This window comes from Hypanus sabinus, chromosome 25 (genome assembly GCF_030144855.1).
Source record: "Hypanus sabinus isolate sHypSab1 chromosome 25, sHypSab1.hap1, whole genome shotgun sequence".
NCBI lineage: Eukaryota > Metazoa > Chordata > Chondrichthyes > Myliobatiformes > Dasyatidae > Hypanus > Hypanus sabinus.
The window spans coordinates 316,931-342,653 of NC_082730.1; the positions used below are offsets into that span (position 1 = coordinate 316,931).

Genomic DNA, 25,723 nt, shown 5'->3' on the forward strand with positions numbered 1-25,723 from the left:
TACTGAGGTCAGGCTAACTGGTCTATAATTTCCTTTTTGCTGCCTTCCTCCTTTCTTAAAGAATGGATTAACATTTGCAATTTTTCAGTCCTCTGGCACCATGCCAGAGTCAAATGATTTTTGAGAGATCATTATTAATGCCTCCACATTCTCTACCGCCACCTCTTTCAGAACCCTAGGCTGTAGTTCACTTATGTACCCTGAGGTCTTTCAGCTTTTTGAGCACCTTGTAATAGTAACTGCACTCATTTCTCTTCCCTCACACTTTTCAATATCTGGCACACTGCTCGTGTTTTCCACAGTGAAGACTGATGTAAAATATTCATTTGGCTCATCTGCCATTACTTTGTCCTCCATTACTACCTCACCAGCATCATTTTCCAATATCAACTCTCATTTCCCTTTTACTCTTCATGTAACTGGAAAATACAATTTGCCTACCGACACAACCGATTGACAGATGATGCAATAACCACTGTTCTACAAACCGTCCTTACACATCTGGAGAAGAAGGATGCTTATGTGAGAATGCTGTTCTTGGACTGCATTTCAGCATTCAACACCATTGTTCCATTCAGGCTTGACAAAAAGTTCAGAGACCTCGGCCTTCACCCTGCCTTGTACAGCTGGATCCTGGACTTCCTTTCAGATCGCTGGCAGGTTGTAAGAGTGGGCTCCCTCACCTCTAACCCTCTGATTCCCAATACAGGAACTCCTCCGTGCTGCTTACTGAGTCCCCTCCTTTACTCCCTGTATACTCATGACTGTATTGCCACCCACAGCTCCAATCTGCTAACTACATTTGCCAATGACACTACATTGATTGACCTTATCTCAAACAATAACGAGGTGGTCTACAGGGAAAAAGTAATCTCTCTGACACTGTGGTGTCAACAATCTCTCTCTTAAAGTAAAAAAAAACAAAGGAGCTGGTTGTTGGAGATGACATCATTGACATCAATGGATCTGGGGTTGAGAGTAAACAGCTTCAAAATCCTCAGCATCCACAGCACCAAGGACCTCACATGGTCTGTACACACCAGCTGTGTAGTGAAAAAGGCACAACAGCATCTCTTTCACCTCAGATGGTTGAGGAAGTTTGGTATGGGCCCCCAAATCCTAAGAACTAAGTATTTACTCAGTAGACCAACGTAGTCTATAGAAGTGAAGCAAAGCTGCATCAATTTCATGGACCTTGGCTGAATTACAGAGGAGAAGGTGTTTGCTATCCCAAGGCAAATAATGGTGGATAAATTCACAGGGCTGATTAGGGGTTCCTTTGATGCTATGGGAGGGAGGCAAGTGCAATAATTGCCATGGCACTAGAAAAAATATTTACATCATCTTTACTGACAGGAGAGGTACCTGAGGATTGGAGGATAGCCAATGTTGTTCCACTGTTTAAAAAAGCTCTGAACTTAAACCAGTGAATTATAGGCCATAGAGTCTGACACCAGTGGATGGAAAATTACTGGAAGGTATTCTAAGGGACTGGATATATAAGTATCTGGATAGACATGGTCTGATTAAGGACAGTCAGCATGGCTAAGGACAGGTCATGTCTAATCAATCTTATAGAGTTTTTCGAGGACATTACCGGGAAAATGGATGCAGGCTAGGCAGTAGATGTTGTCTACATGGACTTTAGCAAGTCATTTGACAATGTCCAGCATGGGAGATTGGTCAAGAAGGTTCAGTCACTCAGCATTCAATATGAGGTAGTATATTGGATTTGACATTGGCTTTGTGGAGAAGCCAGAGATTGGTAGTAGAGGGTTTCCTTTCTGACTGGAGGACTGTGACTAGTGGTGTACCACAGGGATCAGTGCTCGGTCATTTGTTGTTTGTCACCTATATCAACAATCTGGATAATAATGTGGTCAACTGGATCAGCAAGTTTGTGGATGTCCACAAGATTGGCGGATGAAGTGGACAGTGAGGAAGCCTATCATGGCTTGCAGAGGTATCTGCATCAGCTGGGAAAGTGGGCTGAAAAATGACAGATGGAACTTAATGATGACAGGTGCGAAGTTTTTCACTTCGGTAGGACCAGCCAGGGTAGATCTTACACAGTGAATGGTATGGCAATGATAATGTGGAGAATAAAGGGATCTAGGAATACAGGTTCAAAATTTGTTGAAAGTAGCATTACAGGTAGATTGGTTCATAAAGAAAGCTTTTGGTACATTGACCTTCATAAATCAATTTAACGAGCGCAGGAGATGGGATGTTATGTTGAAATTGTCTAAGACATTGGTGAGGCATAATTTGGAGTATTGTGAGCAGTTCTGTTCATAGAAACATAGAAAACCTACAGCACAATACAGGCCCTTCAGCCCACAATGCTGTGCCGAACATGTACTAAGTTTAGAAATTACCTAGGGTTACCCAGAGCCCTTTATTTTTCTAAGCTCCATGTACCTATCCAGGAGTCTCTTACAAGACCCTATCATTTCTGCCTCCACAGCTGCCACTAGCAGCCCATTCCATGAACTCACTGCTTTCTGCGTAAAAAAACTTATCCCTGACATCTCCTCTGTACCTGCTTCCAAGCACCTTAAAACTGTGCTCTCTCATGTTTACCATTTCAGCCCTGGGAAAAAGACACTGAATATCCACACGATTAATGCCTCTCATCCTCTGCCGCTCCAAGGAGAAAAGGCCGAGTTCACCCATTCTCATAGGCCATGCTCCCCAGTCCAGGCAACATCCTTGTAAATCTCCTCTGCACCCTTTCTATAGTTTCCACATCCTTCCTGCAGTGAGGTGACCAGAACTGAGCACAGTACTCCAAGTGGGGTCTGACCAGGGTCCTACATAGCTGTAATGTTACCTCTCAGCTCTTAAACTCAACTCCACTGTGAATGAAGCCCAATGCGCCGTATGCCTTCTTAACCACAGAGTCAACCTGTGCAGCAGCTTTGTATGTCCTATGAACTCGGTTCCCAAGACCCCTTTGATCCTCCACACTGCCAAGAGGCTTACCATTAATACTATATTCTGCCATCATATTTGACCTACCAATTTGAACCACCTCACACTTATCTGGGTTGAACTTCATCTGCCACCTCAGCCCAGTTTTGCACCTTATCGATGTCTCACTGTAACCTCTGACAGCCCTCCACACTATCCACACACCCCAACCTTTGTGTCATCAGCAAATTTACTAACCCATCCCTCCACTTCCTCATCCAGTTAATTTATAAAAATCACGAAGAGAAGGGGTTCCAGAACAGATCCCTGAGGCACACCACAGGTCACTGACCTCCATGCAGAACATGACCCATCTACAACCACTCTTTGCTTTCTGTGGGGAAGCCAATTCTGGATCCACAAAGCAAGGTCTCCGTGGATCCCATGCCTCCTTACTTTCTCAATAAAGTAAGGAGGCATGTTCACCTACCTACAGGAAAGATGTAAACAAGGTTGAAAGAGTACAGGAAATTTTACAAGGATGTTGCTGGGTTTGGAGGACCTGATTTAAAAGGAAAGATTGAATAGCTTAGGACTACATTCCTTGGAATGTAGAAGATTGAGAGGAGATTTGATATACAGGATTATGAGAGTTACAGAAAGGATTAATACAAGCAGGCTTTTTCCACTGAGGTTCAACTGGAGGTCCTCAGTTAAGGGTAAAAGGTGAAAAGTTTAATGGAAACATGAGGGGAAACATTTTCACTAAGAGGGTTATTAGAATGTGGACCAACACAAATGGTACAGGCAAGCTTGATTTCAACATTTAAGAGAAGTTTGCATAGGTACATGGCCGGTAGGGGAATGGAGGACTATGGTCCCATTGCAGATTAGAGGGTTAGGCTGTTTAAAGATTTCTTGTATGGGCAAAATGGGCCAAAAGACCTGTTTCTGTACTGTACTTCTCTGTGTACTTGTACTTCGAAACATAGACACATAGAAAATCTACAGCACAATACAGGGCCTTCAGCCCACAAAGCTGCGCTGAGCATGTCCTTATCTGAGAAATTATCTCGGGTTATCCATAGTTTCTATTTTTTTAAGCTCCATATACCTGTCCAGCAGTCTCTTAAAAGACCCTATCGTATCCACCTCCACCACTGTCGCCGGCAGCCCATTCCACACACTCCCCACTCTCTGTGTAAAAAACTTACCCCTGACATCTCCTCTGTACCTACTTCCAAGCACCTTAAAACTGTGCCCTCTCATGCTAGCCATTTCAGCCCTGGGAAAAAGGGCTGTCACCCTCCAATATTATGATCACTGTCTCAATTGGGTCCCTTTACCTTAAGCTCCTGAATCAAATACATTTCATTACACAACACCCAATCCAGACTATCTAATCCCCTCATGGGATAACCCGCAAGCGGCTCTAAATAACAATCTTGGAGGCATTCTACAAATTCTCTCTCCTGAGATCCAAAATCAGCACCAGACATAAAATCACTCATGACTATCCTAACATTGCCTTTTTGACATGCATTTTTTATTTTCTGTTGCAAATTGTAGCTCACCTTCTGGCTACTGTTTGGAGGCTTGTATATACACCCCATCATAGAAGTCGGAGGAATGTACCCCAGGTACTGAGGGAGGAGATTGCTGAACCTCTGGTGATGATCTTTGCATCATCAATGGGGACTGGTGAGGTTCCGGAGGATTGGAGGGTTGTGGATGTTGTTCCATTATTCAAGAAAGGGAGTAGAGATAGCCCAGGAAATTATAGACCAGTGAGTCTTACTTCAGTGGTTGTTAAGTTGATGGAAAAGATCCTGAGAGGCAGGATTTATGAACATTTTGGAGAGGTATAATATGATTAGGAATAGTCAGCATGGCTTTGTGAAAGGCAGGTTATGCCTTACAAGCCTGATTAAATTTTTTGAGGATGTGACTGAACACATTGATGATGGTAGAACAGTAGATGTAGTGTATATGGATTTCAGCAAGGCATTTGACAAGGTACTCCATGCAAGGCTTATTGAGAAAGTAAGGAGGCATGGGATCCAAGGGGAAATTGCTTTGTGGATCCAGAATTAGCTTGCCCACAGAAGGCAAAGAGTGGTTGTAGATGGATCATATTCTGCACAGAGGTCTGTCGCCAGTGCTGTGCCTCAGGGATCTGTACTGGGACCCCTATTTATCATGATTTTTATAAATGACCTGGATGAAGAAGTGGAGGGATGGTTTAATTAATTTGCTTATGATACAAAGATTGGAGGTGTTGTGGATAGTGTGGGGGGCTGTCAGAGGTTACAGCAGGACACTGATAGGGTGAAAAATGGGCTGAGAAGTGGCAGTTGGAGTTCAATCCAGATAAGTGTGAGGTGGTTCATTTTGGTAGGTCAAATATGATGACAGAATATAGTGTTGATGGTAAGACTTGGCAGTGTAGAGGATCAGAGCGATCTTGGGGTCCGAGTCCATAGGATACTCAAAGCTGCTGCACAGGTTGACTCTAGTTAAGAAGGTATACAGTACATTGGCTTTCATCAATCGTGGGATTGAGATTAAGAACCGAGAGGTAACGTTGCAGCTAGTTAGGACCCTGGTCAGACCCACTTGAGTACTGTGCTCAGTTTTGGTCACCTCACTACAGGAAGGATGTGGAAACTATAGAAATGGTGCTGAGGAGATTTACAAGGATGTTACCTGGATTGGGGAGCATGCCTTATGAGAATAGGTTGAGTGAACTTGGCCTTTTCTCCTTGGAGTGGTGGAGGATGAGAGGTGACCTGGTAGAATTGTAGAAGATGTGAGAGGCATTGACCATGTGGATAGTCAGAGGCTTTTTCCTGTTTAACCATAGCTTATCATGAAACAATTTTCAACGTCCAACTAACCTACCAACCAGTATGTCTTTGGAATGTGGGAGGAAACCAGAGTACTCAGAGGAAACTCATGCCGTCATGGGGAGAATGTACAAAATCCTTACAGGCAGCAGTGGGAATTGAATGCAGTTTGCTGGCACTGTAATGCATTGTGCTAACCACTACGCTATGATGCTGCCCTGTTTTTTGCTGTAGAATCTGCTTGAAGGCTTTATAAGGCATTGGTAGGGCCTCACTTGGTCTATTGTGAGCATTGTTTGGCCCTTCGTCTAAGAAAGGTTGTGTTGATATTGGAGAGGGTTCAAAGGAGTTCATGAAGATGATTCCGGGATTGAAAGGCTTATCTTAGTAAGATGGGGGGGGGGCCAGGGATCAGTTTGAGGAAACTATGGGAGAGGAGGTTAGTTCACCAGTAGAGCAAGTAAGTAGACTGTGTGTGAGGGAGGAAAGACAGGTGATGGAGAAGGGATGCGCTCAGCCCGAAGATGTAGGGGAGAAGAAAGAAAAGGATAATAAATTTGAATGCATTGTTAGGGATGAAAAGAGAGGAGGAGGTGGAGAGTATCTTAAATGTATCTATTTTAATGCTAGGAGCATTGTAAGAAAGGTGGATGCGCTTAAAGCGTGGATTGCTACCTGGAATTATGATGTTGTAGCTATTAGTGAAACATGGTTGCAGGAAGGGTATGATTGGCAACTAAATATTCCTGGATTTAGTTGCTTCAGGTGTGATAGAGTAGGAGGGGCCAGAGGAGGAGGTATTGCATTGCTTGTCCGAGAAAATCTTATGGCGGTGCTTTGGAAGGATAGATTAGAGAGCTCCTCTAGGGAGACTATTTGGGTGGAATTGAGGAATGGGAAAGGTGTAGTAACACTGATAGGAGTGTTTTATAGGCCACCTAGTGGGGACTGTGAGTTGGAAGAGCAAATGTGTAAGGAGATAGCAGATATTTGTAGTAAACACAAGGTGGTGATTGTGGGAGATTTTAATTTTCCACACATAGATTGGGAAGCTCATTCTGTAAAAGGGCTGGATGGTTTAGAGTTTGTGAAATGTGTGCAGGATAGCTTTTTGCAACAATACATAGAAGTACCGACTAGAGATGGGGCAGTGTTGGATCTCCTGTTAGGGAATGCGATAGGTCAGCTGACAGAAGTATGTGTTGGGGAGCACTTCGGGTCCAGTGATCACAATAGCATTAGCTTCAATATAATTATGGAGAAGGACAGGACTGGACCTAGGGTTGAGATTTTTGATTGGAGAAAGGCTAACTTTGAGGAGATGCGAAGGGATTTAGAGAGAGTGGATTGGGTCAAGTTATTTTATGGGAAGGATGTAATAGAGAAATGGAGGTCATTTAAGGGTGAAATTATGAGGGTACAGAATCTTTATGTTCCTGTTAGGTTGAAAGGAAAGGTTAAAGGTTTGAAAGCACCATGGTTTTCAAGGGATATTAGAAACTTGGTTCGGAAAAAGAGGGATGTCTACAATAGATATAGGCAGCATGGAGTAAAGGAATTGCTCGAGGAGTATAAAGAATGTAAAAGGAATCTTAAGAAAGAGATTAGAAAAGCTAAAAGAAGATACGAGGTTGGTTTGGCAAATAAGGTGAAAGTAAATCCGAAAGGTTTCTATAGTTATATTAAAAGTAAGAGGATAGTGAGGGATAAAATTGGTCCCTTAGAGAATCAGGGTGGTCAGCTATGTGTGGAGCCGAGGGAGATGGGAGAGATTTTGAATGATTTCTTCTCTTCGGTATTCACTAAGGTGAAGGATATTAAATTGTGTAAGGTGTGGGAAACAAGTAAGGAAGTTATGGAACCTATGACAATTAAAGAGGTGGAAGTACTGACGCTTTTAAGAAATTTAAAAGTGGATAAATCTCCGGATCCTGACAGGATATTCCCCAGGACCTTGAGAGAAGTTTGTGTAGAGATAGCAGGAGCTCTGACGGAGATCTTTCAGATGTCATTAGAAACGGGGATTGTGCCGGAGGATTGGCGTATTGCTCATGTGGTTCCATTGTTTAAAAAGGGTTCTAGAAGTAAGCCTAGCAATTATAGACTTGTCAGTTTGACAAGTGATGGGTAAATTAATGGGAAGTATTCTTAGAGATAGTATTTATAATTATCCGGATAGACAGGATCTGATTAGGAGTAGCCAGCATGGATTTGTGCGTGGACGGTCATGTTTGACAAACCTTATTGAATTTTTTGAAGAAGTTACGAGGAATGTTGACGAGGGTAAGGCAGTGGGTGTAGTCTATATTGACTTCAGCAAGGCCTTTGACAAAGTTCCACATGGAAGGTTAGTTAAGAAGGTTCAGTCGTTAGGTATTAATGCTGGAGTAATAAAATGGATTCAACAGTGGCTAGATGGGAGATGCCAGAGAGTAATGGTGGATAATTGTTTATCGGGATGGAGGCCAGTGACTAGCGGGGTGCCTCAGGGATCTGTTTTGGGCCCAATGTTGTTTGTAATATACATAAATGATCTGGATGATGGGGTGGTAAATTGGATTAGTAAGTATGCCAATGATACTAAGGTAGGAGGTGTTGTGGATAATGAGGTGGGTTTTCAAAGCTTGCAGGGAGATTTATGCCGGTTAGAAGAATGGGCTGAACGTTGGCAGATGGAGTTTAATGCTGAGAAGTGTGAGGTTCTACATTTTGGCAAGAATAATCCAAATAGAACATACAGGGTAAATGGTAGGGCATTGAGGAATGCAGTGGAACAGAGAGATCTAGGAATAACAGTGCATAGTTCCCTGAAGGTGGAGTCTCATGTAGATAGGGTGGTGAAGAAGGCTTTTGGAATGCTGGCCTTTATAAATCAGAGCATTGAGTACAGAAGTTGGGATGTAATGTTAAAATTGTACAAGGCATTGGTAAGGCCAAATTTGGAATATTGTGTACAGTTCTGGTCACCGAATTATAGGAAAGATATCAATAAATTAGAGAGAGTGCAGAGACAATTTACTAGGATGTTACCTGGGTTTCAGCAATTAAGTTACAGAGAAAGGTTGAACAAGTTAGGTCTCTATTCATTGGAGCGTAGAAGGTTGAGGGGGGATTTGATCGAGGTATTTAAAATTTTGAGAGGGATAGATAGAGTTGACGTGAATAGGCTGTTTCCATTGAGAGTAGGGGAGATTCAAACGAGAGGAGATGATTTGAGAGTTGGGGGCAGAAGTTTAAGGGAAACACGAGGGGGTATTTCTTTACTCAGAGAGTGATAGCTGTGTGGAATGAGCTTCCTGTAGAAGTAGTAGAGGCCAGTTCAGTTGTGTCATTTAAGGTAAAATTGGATAGGTATATGGACAGGAAAGGAGTGGAGGGTTATGGGCTGAGTGCGGGTAGGTGGGACTAGGTGAGATTAAGAGTTCGGCATGGACTAGGAGGGCCGAGATGGCCTGTTTCCGTGCTGTGATTGATTGTTATATGGTTATCAGTTGACGATTGTTTGATGGCTCTGGGCCAGTACTTGCTGGAATTTAAAAGAATGAGGGGGATCTAATTGACCTATTGAATGCTGAAAGCCCTAAATCGAGTGGATGTGAAGAGGATGTTCCCTATAGTTTGTAGTCACAGCATTGTGGGCTGAAGGGCCTGTACTGTACTATTGTTCTATGTTCTAGTCTATGACCTGAGGGGGCAGGCTCAGAATAGAGGGTGTCCTTTTAGTACAGATATGTGAATAAATTGCTTTGGTCAGAGGGTGGTGAATCTGAGGAATTCATTGCCACAGATGGCTGTGGAGGCCAGGTCATTTCATGTACTTAAGGTGAATGTTAATCGATTTTTGATAAGTCAGGGCATGATCATTATGGGGAGAAGTCAGGGGAATGGGGCTGAGAAGGAAATAGATCAGCATGATCAAATGGCAGAGCAGTTCTGATGACCTATATGGCCTAATTCTGTTCCTATGTCTTATGGTGTTATGGTCTTATAGTCTCAAACCAAACCAAAAATGTGGTACAGAAAAGGGTGCCCCAGAGCTGTCCAAATAATGGAACGTTGAAAGAAGATGGAGTGGGAAAAGAGTCACTGTACGTATAGCAGAAGCCCTCTTTCAATCTCCCCACCATTACACCCAATCACTTACATCCAGGAGGAACTCCACTATAGTGTCAGCTGCCAGCTCGCCATCGTATTCGATCACGTTATCCTCCTTGAAGACATAAATACTGCCTTCTTCAACCAGACCTGTAATAGGATGTTGTTCAGTGGAGGTTCACAGAGGGGGAAAGGGAGATCAGTCAGGCAAGTTCTATCTGAATGGGACTCACCTTTTTTCTCTATCCTCCCACCCAACATCATCAGTCCACTATTACTGCCTCCCCTCCAACTCAGAATTCCTCATCCAACTTTCCCTCTTGTATTCTACTACCATCCCCTCCTCCCCTTCCCCTCCACTCTCAACTCCTCTCTCTTACAATAGCCATTTCACTAACCCCTTCCCACCCCCTCTTTCCTCTCAAGCACATGGGGAAATTGAATGGACTCACCTAGTTTCTTTGCAACAGCCTCATCCTCCTCTGCGTCAACCAAGCCAAACCCAATGTTCTCATCTTCCAAGACCTGTGCTGCCAACTGGTGGGTGGGAGAGAATCAGAATCAGGTTTATTATCACTGGTATATGATGTGAAATTTGTTAACCAACAGTAGTTCAATGCAAAACATAATATAGAAAAAAAACAAAATAATAATAATAAATAAATCTTATTCAATATCTTTATACAGTATACGCATATTGAATAGATTAAAAATTGTGCAAAAAACAGAAATACTATATATTTTTTAAAAAGTGAGATAGTGTCCAGGAGTTCAATGTCCATTTAGGAATTGGATAGCAGAGAGAAAGAAGTTGTTCCTGAATCACTGAGTGTGTGCCTTCAGGCTTCTGTACCTCCTGCCTGATGGTAACAGTGAGAAAAGGGCATGTCCTGGTTGTAGTAGGTTCTTAATAATGGGCGCTGCTTTTATGAGACACTGCTCCTTGAAGTTTTCTATGTTTTCTGTGTTTTTCTAAGATGTCATAGGTCCATTGTAGGCTAGTACCCAAGATGGAACTGATTAAATTTACAACCTCCTGCAGCTTCTTTCGGTCCTGGCAGTAGCCCCAGCCCCCGTACCAGACAGTGTTGCAACCTGTCAGAATGTTCTCCAGTATAGAATGCTATAGAAGTTTTTGAGTGTATTTGTTGGCATACCAAATCTCTTCAAACTCCTAATAAAGTATAGCAGCTTGTCCTGCTTTCTTTATAACTGCATTGATATGTTGGGACCAGGTTAGATCCTCAGAGATCTTGACATCCAGGAACTTGAAGCTGCTCACTCTCTCCACTTCTGCTCCCTCTATGAGGATTGGTATGTGTTCCTTCGTTTCACCCTTCCGGAAATCCACAATCAGCTCTTTCCTCTTACTGACGATGAGTGCCAGGTTATTGCTGCGGCACCACTCCAATAGTTGGCATATCTCACTCGTGTACGCCTTCTCTGCCAGCTGCGGCTGTGTCATCAGCAAATTTATAGATGGTATTTGAACTATGTCTAGCCATGCAGTCATGGGTATATAGAGAACAGAGGGTTACTTAGTGCCCATCTCCTGATCCCCAAGTGGCCAAGAAAGATTGAGGGCTAGTACAGTAAATAAGAATAGTCCATCGAAGTGGTCAGCAACTGAATGAAGACCATTTAAAAATTTACATAAAAGCCAAAATTCAGGAGAACTAATCAAAGGCGTAACAAGGAGCCTAAAATCCAAGAGATCTGTTATATAATCAAGAAAAGACCCTCATGGCTCAGCACTTTCATTGTGTTCCTAGTGTTGCTTTCTTGAGTCTGGCTGATTCCTGTTGAGGTTTTTGTAATTTTGCTGAGATCTAAGGACAAGTCTGACATGTTGATGGGTCTTTGTTCAATCTTTGGATATTTGCTGGTCTTCTGGGAACATTTCCCTGAGGGGCCCATGTCGATTCACTAGGTCCTTGTTCAGTTTTGAATTAGCAGAGAGTCCTTGATAAACTTTGGGTTGTTTTGAGTGTTTAGTTCTGATCAAAGACCCAAGAAAAATACAAGAACTAGACAGAGATTAAGCAACTTACAACAAACCTAATAAAGGCCTAGTCACCTTCAGTAAAGACCCAAAAACAATAAAAACCCAATAACAATCTGGGAAAAAGTGTATTTGAAGTTTCGGTAAAGTCTTGTGGAAGTGTCAGTGATGAAGACTACACACAATAGCAAATGTCAACATTTGTGAATGCATCTAATGAAGACCCTACTAATGAAGTTTCATTAAAGTCCAGGAACGTGAAGTTTCATTCAGGGCAGAGACCCAGTTCACAATGCACTTGCAGGACAAGAACCAATTACCAAGGTTCAGTAGGGGATAGCCAGAGCATCACCTAAACCAGGCAGCTCCCAGGGAGGCATCTATGGTCCCCAGGATCAGAAGACGCTCCACAGCCTGATGTACCAATGAGGGAGCACAACAGCCCTAATCCCTGCTTCCTACACCCCTCCCTGTCACTTTATTTTCTTCCAGCCCCTACACAACTCCCTATTCTGGAGCCCTCTTAGGCCCCCACATACCATGCATTGTTACCTCCTCTGACTTTGACATATGCTCCACCACTACCATTCAGGAGTGGAATTGGTGAGGTGTACTCTGATAGACTGGAATATGTCCATCAGGAAGGAGGAAGTGCTGGAAATTGATTTACGTGAATTGGACAGATGCTCTTGGTCCAATGAAATCTATTCCAGGGTGGAAGCAAGGGAGGAGACAGTTGGAGTTCTAACAGCTATGTTTACATAATTTTTAACCATTGTTGAGGTACAGGAAGATTGGAGGGTGGTAATATTTTTTGTCATGTCCAAGAGGGTCAGTTGGGTTAAACCTGGGAACTACAGAGTAGGAAGTCTTAGGAAGTCTTGCATCATTGGTCGGGAAATAATCCTTAGGGAAAGGATGCTTGTTCACTTGGAAGGGCAGGGACTGATTAGGAGGTGTCAGCATGGATTTTTTCATGGGAGATCATGTCCCACAAACGTGAATGTTTTTCTTTGCGGATAAAACTGAGGAAGTCAGGATAGTAGCTGAGGTTTACAAACACCTTAGTTAGGCATTTGACAGGTTCCTGGTGGTAGGCTGGTCCTGAAGGTTAAAGCACAAAGATGTTGAGATATATTTGAAAACTGGTTCTAAACCTACCTGGGTAATAGGAGGCAGAATGTAAGGTAATATAGGTATTTATCTGACTGAAAGTTTGTATCTAGTGGTGTACAACATTGGTAAGTGCTGTAACCATTATTGTTTATGGTATGTACAGATAACTTGGTTGAGTATGTAGTGGTATGGTTCATGAATTTTCAGATATTGCAAAGAGTGGAGCAAGTTGTGAAACAATACAGAGGGATGTAGACCAGCTGGAATGCTGAACAGGGTGGAGGGAGACGGAATTTAATCTAGAAAAATATGGTCAAGTACTTCAGTCCTTTAATTCTGGCAGGGCATATTCAGTAAATGGCAAGGATTAAAGAAGCTTTGATGTAGAGAAAGTCTTTGGTCAGCAAGTTTACGTGGGTCGGGTCACTTAGCTTGCTTGCCTTCATAAGCAGGGCATTGCAAATAAATACTAGAATGAAGCATTACAGCAGTACAATACATTGGCAAGGCCATGTTTAGAATATTGTGTGCATTTCTGGTCACCACTATAGAAATGTTGTGATAGAGTTAGAGAGAATGCAGAAGAGAGTCACTTGGATATTGTCAGGAACGGTGAGCTGTAATTCTAAAGAGAGACTGGATTGTCTGGGTTAGTTCTTACTGACCAGTAGGAGGCTGAGGGGTGAACTTATAGTGGTTTGTAAAATTATAGAGACATAGATAGGATCTATATCCCAGGGTACAACGGTCTAAATTTAGAAGGCACAGGTTTAAGGTGAGAAGAGCAAATCTTCAAAGGGGACCTGTGGGATCAGTTTTTCACACAGAAGACAGTAGATGTGTGGAACAAGCTGCCAGTTGCAGTGATACAGGCTGGTACAGTAATAACATTCAAAAGACACTGATAAGATAGGAGGGGCTCAGAGGGATATGGGCCAAATGAATTCAAATGGGGCTCACTCAGGTAGGCATCTTGGTTGTTGTGGACCAGTTGGGAAGGGCCTGTGTCCATGTTATATGACTCTTGACATAGAGGTATAGTGGGTGAAGGAGGTTAGAGAGACCCAGGAGATGGGTTTATAGGTAGCAGTAAGGGTCACAGAGATGGGGGCAGTTTCTAGGGGGACAGTGTGATATAGTTATACAGCACAAGAAAAGCCTTCTAGGATCGGACTCTCCTACATGGGGGATAAAACTATTCAACTTATACATAGCCCTCATCATTTTATAAGAATCTCTATAAGTTCAACCTCAGACTCCAATGCTCAGTGAAAACAATTCCTACCTATCCAGCTCCTTCTTATAATTGAAGTCCTCTGGTCCCAAGAACATTCTTTGAAATCTTTCTGTACCTGTTCTGATAGAATAATATCCTTCTTTTAGATAGTGACCAGAACTACAGTCAACACCAACATATTGTATAGTTCAAACATGCTGACCCAAGTCTCATAAATCACCTCCAGTTCTGACATTCCTCTTTATCACTGTAACCTCTTCTAGCCTCTATACTCTGCCCTGTCTCTATAACTCCCTGCAACCTCTACACCCCTACCTGTGGCCTCTACTGTCTCTGTTACCCTTTTTGGCCCCTACAGCCTTCATTGTCTATAACTTCCTCTAGCTCTCAGACCCCTCTTTGTCCCTGTAACTCCCTCCGTCCCCTACACTTATCTCTATCTCTGTATTCTCCTCCAGCTCTACACTCCTCTCAATCTCTCTAATCCCCTTTAGTGCTTACACATCTTCTCATACATATAACCCCAACAGTCCATACATTTCTCCCTGCCTCTGTAACCTCTTCTGGCCCCTACACTACTTTTTGTCTCTATATTTCCCTGAGGTCTTTCATCCCCCCCTGTCTCAGTAAGCCCGCCCTCCCTCCCTTACACCTCTCCCTGCTGCTCTAACTCTTCCAGCTGCTGCACCTCCCCTGTACCTGTACCTCACTGCTGGGTGGCTTGTTCTGTTTTATGACGGGGAGGGTGAAGCTGAAGCTGATGTATTTGACTCCAGGGCTGGCAACCCTTTACTGGTGGGTCCATGAGGGGTTTGAATGACCATTCTGTTGCTCTAGATTGGCTAATGGAAAGAGCAGCCACACTCCTCACTAAGAATTGTGACAATAATCAGAAAAAGCACACGAGTGTCCAGGCTATATGTGTCCGGGAATGTTGCCCAGTACATGACGAGGGCAGAGATTCTCACCCTTCACTGTACCAGTTGTAGAGGAGGAGTTGTGTGACGAGGTCAACATATGATACACACAACATATGACTCTGGGTTATGTTACTTGTGCCCTGCAGCACTCCATCCTGCAGCCAAGGTGTCAGGTTCAAGCAATTTTAAGTTTCAGAGGCACGTGTAGGATTAGAGACGCCTGGGTACAGGCCATCCAGTAAAACTGTTTCCAAACTGGCAGCGTGTGTGGTGTATAACTAAGGGCTAGGTGGTTGTGCAAGGCATTTAAAGGCACACACAGATCTATGCATAAATGAGTGCGCGCTAACACACACACACACACACACACACACACACACACACACCTCCTTTTCTCGCCCTAGGTCAGATACGGAGACAAGGAGAGAGGAAGAGATGGACATACAGTATTAGCATTGAAATGATACCATGCTTATTCGACATACATTATTTTACCTATCACGCGCGTGATCATTTGACACACATATCCATATACAGCCACCACACTCACACACATACTCACATGCAGAGACGAACTCACATGAGCATATATACACATACACACACACGCGTACGCATACACAAACAACCATTTGTGTAAGGCGTATGCCCGCGAACAAGAATCTCGTTGCTGTGAGCTGTCCCACGCAAGCCCAGACGACACTTAGAGCTGAACCTTGCTCCCTGCCCCGGCGAATACTGAAATATTAAAATAGCAGTTTTCAGTACGCAAGGGAGACCCCCGTCCCCGCCCCCAAACATCTCCCCCACCCCCAACATCGGGGCTGTGGATGGTTCCTTCGTGGGGTCCACAGCCCTGCTGGCGCCTTTTGCCTGTTCGTACCTCCAGCGTGAGCTCGTCCCATTCAAACTGCTTCACGGAGACCTTGTCATCGCCTACGGGCTCGTGGTAATACAGGCAGAGGATGTCAAACTTCTTCAGGACCTGCTTATAGTTCTTTGAGGAAAGGTGGATGACCCGGTCTTCGCCGTCGTACTCAGGGATTTTGATGCCCTCCTCCGCCTGGCTCAGGGCGAGAGTAGCGGCCGACAGGAGGAGCAGCCAGGGGCATCTCATCGTGCAGCTGGAGAGCTCTGGGGAGGGGGCACAGAGAGAGAACCCTGAAGCAGAGATAGAGATAGGGGCAGCCTCGGATGGGGGAAGCAGAAAGCGGGAACTCAGGAAATCTTCAGCCACACGCTTGGACTGCGCCGAGATGCAAGGAGGAGAGCAAGACCCTGGTCAAGCCAGCTGCAGCCTGAAGCAGTGGCAATGTGCTGGGTGTGGAGATTCTGGGTCTGGCAAGGAGGCTGCCTCACGACGAGGGAGCTATACACCCATATTAAGGAAAATGACCCAGGGCAGAAAGCAACACTTCTAAAAATAAAGGAAGCTGAGCCCAGGAAAGAAGGAGCAAAGGATCGCGCTGCCCGGCGCAGCCAGCCAGCGCGGCTCACACCACAGCACCGAGAAAATTAATACGTTGCTTGCGCGGGGGAATTAGAGAGAGAGGTCGACCCATAGGTCAGAAGCAGTGAGAGTGAAGGAGGAGGTGGCAAGAAGGGCAGACGGGGGATGAGTGGGTGGTGGCAGCAGTGCTGGAGAGAACAATGGACATCGAGGAGATAGAGGATGAAAATAATGATGGGGTAAAAGTGGGTGGACAAGTATATATGGAGAGAGAGTATGTAGATAGAGGGAGAGACAAACTAGGAGCACATCCAGTGAGAGCGAATGTGACAAATGACCAATGGACCAAAAGACCAATGGAGACAGAAAGGGGAGGCAAGGAGACAGAACCGATGGATATATAGGTAGAAGGAATGACGGTGAGAGATGGTATCTTGAAATTATATTTGCAGAGGAACAGCCGGAGAGCGAGAGAGAGGAAGATACAGACGAACAGGTAGATGGAGGTGTTGGTGGACAAAGTTAAATGGAGACAGGAAATGAGGAGCTATTATGGAAGCATGGGAGGAGCAGCTGAGGGAAGGAAGAAATGTTGGAAGAAGGGTTCGATAGAGCGAGAGAGAGAGAGAGATGGGGGGAATGGATAGAAAGACTGATGAATGGAGAGGGGAGAAAGAAAAAAGGATGGAAGGAGGAGAGATGGTTGTAGAGAGGAGGGAGTACAGAAAGAGGGTTGAATGGATAGAGGAGGAATGGAAGGAGCAGAGATGGATGATCAGAGAAGGTGAAGAGAGATTGGGGTTAAGGAGAGATGAAATGTGATGAGAATGAGGTGAACGTGTAGTGAGTGATGGGTGTGCTGTTCCAGGGGACATGGCCATCTCTGTGCTGGGTTTGATTAGGTGGATCCAGTTTCCATTGAAGCTGCTTTTCAGCTTGTGATGTCACTGGGCTGGGGATTAAGATTTCACCTCATCGACGAGGCACAATATGGGAGACTGAGGCTCCATGAAGAGGGAGAGATGACACAGGCAGTGAGAAAGACCATGAGGAAGAAGAAAACATAGGTGAAGTGGAAAATGGAGAGAAAAGGGAAGGGAGAGAAAGCAGGAGGGAAAGACGAGGAAAGCACAGGGGTATGGGTTAGCAGGGGTTTGGAGGGAGAGCAGGATTGGGGAGAAAGTAAGGGTGGGAGAAAGAGCATGGATGGGGAGAGAGCAGGGTGGTGTGAGGGTGGGGGTAGGGAGAGGGGATTTGGAGAAATAGAAGTTGGGAGTGATCAGGTAGTGGGCATGGGGAGGGTTTGTTGGGGAGAAAGAGCTTGTCTGGGAAGAGAGTGGATTTGAAAATTGTGGGTGGGGAGAAAGTGTGTAGGTGGGGGTGAGAATGTGAGGATGGGAAGAGAGTAGGGGTAGTGTTTAATGGGGAGGGGATGCGGAGAGAGCATGGGTTTAGGGAGAGCGTGGAGGGGTGGGGAGGCAGAGCAGAGGTATTGCAATAGAGAGAAAGAGTGAAAGGGTGTGTGAGCAGAGAGAATGATGATGGGGATAGAGAGTGAGGGTAGGAGAGAGAGAGACAATGAGTTCATAAGACCATAAGACATAAGAGCAGAGTTAAGCCATTCAGCCCATCAAGTCCACTCTGCCATTACATCATCTGATCCCAGATCCCAATCAACCCCATACACTTGCCCTTCACCATATCCTTTGCTGCCCTGACCAATCAGGAAATTATCGCATTGCTTTCTCAGCACTACCTACCCCTCCACCTATCTTCAAATCATCCACAGACTTTGCCACAAAGCCATCAAATCCACTATCTAAATCATTGACAAACAATGTGAAAAGTATCAGTCCTAATACTGATCCCTGAGGAACACCTCAGAGCAGGCATGGGAGAGAGCAGGTGTGGACATCGGCCATACCAACAATGTTTACCAGTATTAAGGAGTTGAGGGTGGACCCCATCAGAGAAGTACTGGTGTAGAAAACCAAGCAATGGAAAGATGGACCCGCTGGATGTCCAGGATTGGGACCACTTTATGGGACACTGATCACACCTCCTGAGGAGAGCCCCATCTAGGTTGGGGGAGAATGATATGGAGAGGGGAGGGCAGGTTGACAGGATAGAACAGTTCCAACCCCCTCTCCATGAGTCCCACTGCAAGCAGGATTCAATTCAACACCCATCAGCTATGTTCAAATCCCAGCCAGGCTGAGCTCACATACGATATGCTCTAGTAAATATAGCCCCGTGGATTAAATTACTGCCAGCAAACCATTCTACAGAATGCAGGGAGAGCAGCAAATGTCGGCAATCTGCCCAAAAACAGATGGAGCCTAAATTCATGTGTCTTACATGTTCTCCCAAACACTGGAAAGTGGGAAGGATACCCTGTCCCTCAATCCATCAATCCACACTCCAAATGTTCCCCACCCCTTCCCATTCACTCCTTCATCCAATCCCTATGGGCCCAACTCTTTCTCATTCTCTCCCAAAGTCCAATCCTAATGGACCTTATCTCTTCACATTTACTCTCACTGCTCAATCCCAATGGACTACAACCCTGCCTATTCAGTCCCAGTATTGCCCACTCCCATGGATCCCATTCCTTCTCATTTACCTCCATCGTCCACACTCTCTACAGTTTCCACCTCTTCCCATTCACTCCTATAGTCCACACTTCCAGTGAAGCTGACCCCTTACCATCGACTTCCAGAGTAAACAATGGAAGAGGTGACAGAGGTAGGGAGGCATATAGGAGTTGAAGGGGTTTACATTGTTAGGGAAGATGTAGGAGCCAGGAGGTTTACAGGAATATAGATATACTGTAGGTGCTGAAAAGGTTATAGAGATTATAATGGTGTAGAGGCAAGAGGGGTTCATAGAGATAAAATTAATGTAGGAGCTGGATGGGGTTACAGAGACAACGCTTTCTCATTGAAGGTGTGTCAATGCTGAAGGGATTTGTGGATTCAGTGGGATGTGAGGGCACAAGACTTCACAGAAACAGGGGAACTGTAGAGGCCACAGGGATAGGGATGGATACCGGAGCTCAAGGGGTTTCAGAGTTATGGAGAGGTGTAGGTGTGGAAGGGTTTTACAGAACCATAGAACATTACAACACAGAAACAGGCCTTTTGGCCCTTCTTGGCTGTGCCGAACAATTTCTCTGCCTAGTCCCACTGACCTGCAACTGGGCCATATCCCTCCAAACCTCTCTCATCCATATACTTGTCCAAGTTTTTCTTGAATGTCAAAAGTGAGACAGCATTCACCACTTCATCTGGCAGCTCATTCCACTCTCCCACCACTCTCTGCGTGAAGAAGCCCCCCTCCAATGTTCCCTTTAAACTTTTCGCCCTTCACCCTTAACCCATGACCTCTGTTTTTTTTCTCCCCTGGTCTCAGTGGAAAAAGCCTGCTTGCATTCACTCTATCTATACCCATCATAATTTTGTACACCTCTATCAGATCACCCCTCATTCTCCTACACTCCAGGGAATAAAGTCCTAACCTATTCAATCTTTCTCTGTAACTCAGTTTCTCAAGTCCTGGCAACATCCTTGTAAATCTTCTCTGACTCTTTCAACCTTATTAATATCCTTCCTGTAATTAGGTGACCAAAACTGCACACAATACTCCAAATTCGGTCTCAACAATGTCTTAAACAACCTCACCATCACATTCCAACTCATATTCAATACTTTGATTTATAAAGGCCAATGTACCAAAAGCTCTCTTTATAACTCTATCTACTTGTGATGCCACTTTTAGGGAATTATGTATCTGTACTCCCAGATCCCTCTGTTCTACTGTGCTCCTCAGTGTCCTACCATTTACCTTGTATGTTCTACCTTGGTTAAACTTCCGAATAGCAAAACCTCACACTTTTCTGCATTAAACTCCATCTGCCATTTTTCAGCCCATTCCTCCAACTGGTCCAAATCCCTCTGCAAGCTTTGAAAACCTTCCTCACTGTCCACTATACCTCCAATCTTTATCAGCAAATTTGCTGATCCAGTTTGCCACATTATCATCCAGATCATTGATATAGATGACAAATAACAATGGACCCAGCACTGTGGCACACCACTAGTCACAGGCCTCCACTCAGAGTAGCAATCCTCCACTACCACTCTCTGGCTTCTTCCATTGAGCCAATGTCTAATCCAATTTACTACCTCTCCATGTCTACCTAGCGACTGAATCTTCCTAACTAACCTCCCCTGTGGGACCTTGTCAAAGGCCTTACTGAAGTCCATGTATACCATATAACCGTATAACAATTACAGTACGGAAACAGGCCATCTCGGCCCTTCACGCTTAAGCCAAACGCTTACTCTCACCTAGTCCCACTGACCCACACTCAGCCCATAACCCTCCATTCCTTTCCTGTCCATATACCTATCCAATTTTACTTTAAATGACAATACCGAACCTGCCTCTACCACTTCTACTGGAAGCTCGTTCCACACAGCTAACACTCTCTGAGTAAAGAAATTCTCCCTCATGTTACCCTTAAACTTTTGCCCCCATCTCTCAACTCATGTCCTCTTGTTTGAATCTCCCCTACTCTCAATGGAAAAAGCCTATCCACATCAACTCTGTCTATCCCCCTCATAATTTTAAATACCTCTATCAAGTACCCCCTCAACCTTCTCCACTCCAAAGAATAAAGACCTAACTTGTTCAATCTTTCCTTGTAACTTAGGTGCTGAAACCCAGGTAACATTCTAGTAAATCTTCTGTACTCTGTCTATTTTGTTGACATCTTTCCTATAATTCAGTGACCAGAACTGTACACAATACTCCAAATTCAGCCTTACCAATGCCTTGTACAATTTTAACATTACATCCCAACAGCTATACTCAATGCTCTGATTTATAAAGGCCAACATTCCAAAAGCTTTCTTCACCACCCTATCCACATGAGATTCCACCTTCAGGGAACTATGCACTGTTATTTCTAGATCACTCTATGTGATCTAGGAGATGTGGCTGAGTACAGGGCTATGGTGGGAAACTTTGTCACATGGTGTGAGCAGAATCATCTGCAGCTTAATGTGAAAAAGACTAAGGAGTGGTGGTGGACCTGAGGAGGGCTAAGGCACCGGTGACCCCTGTTTCCATCCAAGGGGTCAGTGTGGACATGGTGGAGGATTACAAATACCTGGGGATACGAAAAGACAATAAACTGGACTGATCAAAGAACACTGAGGCTGTCTACAAGAAGGGTCAGAGCCGACTCTATTTCCTGAGGAGACTGAAGTCCTTTAACATCTGCTGGACAATGCTGAGGATGTTCTACGAGGCTGTGGTGGCCAGTGCTATCATGTTTGCTGTTGTGTGCTGGGGCAGCAGGCTGAGGGTAGCAGACACCAACAGAATCAACAAACTCATTCGTAAGGCCAGTGATGTTGTGGGGGTGGAACTGGACTCTCTGATGGTGGTGTCTGTAAAGAGGATGCTGTCCAAGTTGCATGCCATCTTGGACAATTACTCCCATCCACTCCATAACGTACTGGTTAGGCACAGGAGTACATTCAGCCAGAGACTCATTCCACCGAGATGTAACACTGAGTGTCATAGGAAGTCATTCCTGCCTGTGGCCATCAAACTTTACGACTCCTCCCTCGGAGTGTCAGACACCCTGAGCCAACAGGCTGGTCCTGAACTTATTTCCACTTGGCATGATTAACTTATTATTATTTAATTATTTATGGTTTTATATTGCTGTTTCTACATCATTCTTGGTTGGGCGGCTATAACAAAACCCAATTTCCCTTGGGATCAATAAAGAATGTCTGTCTGTCTGTCTGTCTGTCTCTGTTCTACTGCATTCTTCAATGCCTTACCATTTACCATGTATGTCTTATTTGGATTATTCTTACCAAAATGTAGCCCCTCACACTTATCAGCATTAAACTCCATCTGCCATTGCTCAGCCCACTCTTCTAACTGGCCTAAATCTCTCTGCAAACTTTGAAAACCTACTTCATTATCCACAACACCACCTACCCTAGTATCATCTGCATACTTACTAATCTAATTTACCACCCCATCATCCAGTTCATTAATGTATATGACAAACAACATTGGACCAAGTACAGATCCCTGAGGCACACCACTAATCACCAGAATCCAACCTGACAAACAGTTATCCACCACTACTCTCTGGCATCTCCCATCCAGCCACTGTTGAATCCATTTTACTACTTCAATATTAGTACCTAACGATTGAACCTTCCTAACTAAACTTCTGTGCGGAGCCTCGTCAAAGGCCTTACTGACAACATCCACTGCTTTACCCTCGTCAACTTTCCTCATAATCTCTTCAAAAAATTCAATAAGGTTTGTCAAACACGACCTTACACGCACAAATCCATGTTGACTGTTCCTAATCAGACCCTGTCTATCCAGATAATTATATATAACATCTCTAAGAATACTTTCCATTAATTTACCCACCCCTGATGTCAAACTGACAGGCCTATAATTGCTAGGTTTACTCTTAGAACCCTTTTTAAACAATGGAACCACATGAGCAATACGTCAATCCTCCGGCATCATCCCTGTTTCCAATGACTTTTGAAATATACAACATCCACTGCCTTCCCTTCATCCACTTTCCTGGTAACTTCCTCAAAAAACTCTAATAGATTGGTTAAACATGACCTACCAAGCACAAAGCCATGCTGAATTTTTCTAATAAGTCCCTGTCTATCCAAATACTTGTAGATCCTATCTCTTAGTATTCCTTCTAATAATCTACCTTCTACCGATGTCAAACTTATTGGCCTGTAATTTCCCAGTTTACTTTTTGAGCCTTTTTTAAAAAAATGGAAGTATATGAGCTATCCTTGTGGATATCCACATTTGAAATATTTCTGCCAGGGCCCCTGCAATTTCAACACCAGTCTCCTTCAAGGTCCAAGGGAATACCATCAGGTCCTGGGGATTTATCTACTCTGATTTGCCTCAAGACAGCAAGCACCTCCTCTTCTTTAATCTGTATAAGTTACATGACCTCCCTACTTATTTGCAATAGACACAGAGACAGGAATAGCTAATAAGGTAAGGCAAATGAATTCAAAAGCATGGAAAAACTCTGGTACTGGAATCTCATAGCAATAATAGAAACACAACAGAGAGAAGAGCAAGATTGGCAGCTCAGAGATCCAGAAATCAAGGTAGAAGAGGAAAGGGCTTTGTCTTTTTGATGATGGAGGACATACGAGTGGTGCTTAGAGTAGGTATTCCTTAGTGATTGTCAAGTGGGACCATATGAATTAAATATAGATGCCAGAAGGAGATGGTCACTTTGACTATACTATGTTGTAGGCTCCACCAGAGTCAATGGGCAGTGGTGTTGGGAGATTGCTGATAGTTGTAAGAGCAGTGGGGCAGTATTGGTGCCATACTTTTAACTTGCCAAATATTGTCTGGGTACAAAGTGCAAAGCCCCACCACAGTCAATGGGCAGTGGTTTTGGGAGATTGCTGATAGTTGTAAGAGCAATGGGGCAGTATTGGCACCATACTTTTAACTTGCCAAATATTGTCTGGGTACAAAGTGCAAAGGGCTTGGACAGGGTGGAATTTGTTAAATGTATCCAAGAAAGTTTCTTAATCAACATATGGAGGGTGTAAGACTGAACCTCCTCCTGGGGAATGAGGTAGGGCAGTGGAAGAAATGCATATCAATTACTGCATATGACCAGTTTTAAACTGTTATGGAGAAGGATGGATAAGTAATTGAGGCAAGGCCAATTGTGGAGGTATTGAGCATGATGTTGCAGAGGTCAATTGGGTGAGAGCATTTACGGGTAAAAGGATGATGGATAAGTGAAAGGCTTTTAAATTTTTTTATTTATTGAAATACAGTGTAAAATAGGCCCTTTTGGCCCTTTGAGTCATACTACACAGCAACACACTAATTCAGTTCTAGTCTAATCATGGGACAATTTACAACGGCCAATTAACCTACCAACTGCTACGTCTTTGGAGGAAACTGGAGCACCTGGAGAAAACCCACGTGGGAGAACATAGAAGCTTCTTACAGGTAGCGATTGGAATTGAAACCAGGTCCCTAATACTGTAAAACATTGTACTAACTGCTACGCTACCATGCAATCCCACGTGCGAAAATAATTTATGAGCATTTGGGAAATCTTTGCCTAAATGGAGACAGTCAACATGGATTTGTGCAGGGCGGGTCATGTCTTACTAATGATTGGGTTTTTCAGTGAAGTTATGAAGATCATGGACAGTGCTAATGTACAGAAGGCATCTTAGAGTCCAAGTCCATAGCATCTTGAAAGGGGTGTTGAAGATGATAGGGTGGTAAAGAAGGTGCATGGCATACTTGCCTTTATTAGTAGGAGTACTAAATTCAAGAGATAGGAAGTTATGTTGCTGCTTTATAAAATTGATTAGGCCACATCTGGAGTACTACATTCAATTCGGATGGGCATAGAGCTGCTGATGTTGTCCACCTTGATTGTAGTAAGACGTATAGAACATAGAACAGTACCATACAGTAACAGGACTTTTGGCCCACCATGTTGTGGTGAACATTAAATTAGTAATCAAAAGCCAGAAGAATCCCTTCTGCCTACACAATGTACATATTTTTTCCATTTTCTGCACATTCATGTTCTGATCATATTTTTCTCCACCATCAGCTCTAACAGCACATTCAAGCACCCACCACTCTCTATGTAAAAAACTTGCTCCACGCATCTCCTTTGAACTTAATCCCTCTCACCACAAATGCATGCCCTCTGGTAATAGGCGTTTCAGTGCTGTGAAAAGGATACAAGCTTTCTACTTTATTAATGCTTCCAATGATCTTAGAAATTTCTAACACATTGCCCCTCAGCCTCTTACATTCCAGAGAAAACAATCCAAGTTTGACCAAACTCTCCTTATAACGCGTGCCCTCTATCTTGATAAACCTCCTCTGCGCCCTCTTCAAAGCCTCAGCATATAATAGGATTCCACATGAAGTGATATAGTATGGAAGTAGATTCTCCGGCCAAACTTGTTCATGTTGACTATGTTGCCTAACAAGCTAGTCCTATCTACCTATGTTTGGTTCATAGCTCTCTGAATGTTTCTTATCCATGCACTTATCTAGATG

The 25,723-nt window shown here is 44.0% G+C and overlaps 1 protein-coding gene across 1 annotated transcript in view; it reads right to left on the bottom strand.

The window, feature by feature from the left end:
• Positions 1–18,818, bottom strand: part of LOC132381245 (calsequestrin-1-like) — a 55,170-nt gene extending 36,352 nt beyond the window's left edge. Inside the window, exons 1-3 of the mRNA XM_059950625.1 lie at positions 16,013–18,818; positions 10,307–10,391; positions 9,904–10,004 (exon numbers count right to left, since the gene is read on the bottom strand). Of these exons, the coding sequence (XP_059806608.1) occupies positions 9,904–10,004; positions 10,307–10,391; positions 16,013–16,246 (420 nt within the window). The 5' untranslated portion in view covers positions 16,247–18,818. The remainder of the gene's footprint in view (positions 1–9,903; positions 10,005–10,306; positions 10,392–16,012) is intronic.
• Between the last annotated feature and the right edge of the window lie 6,905 nt (positions 18,819–25,723).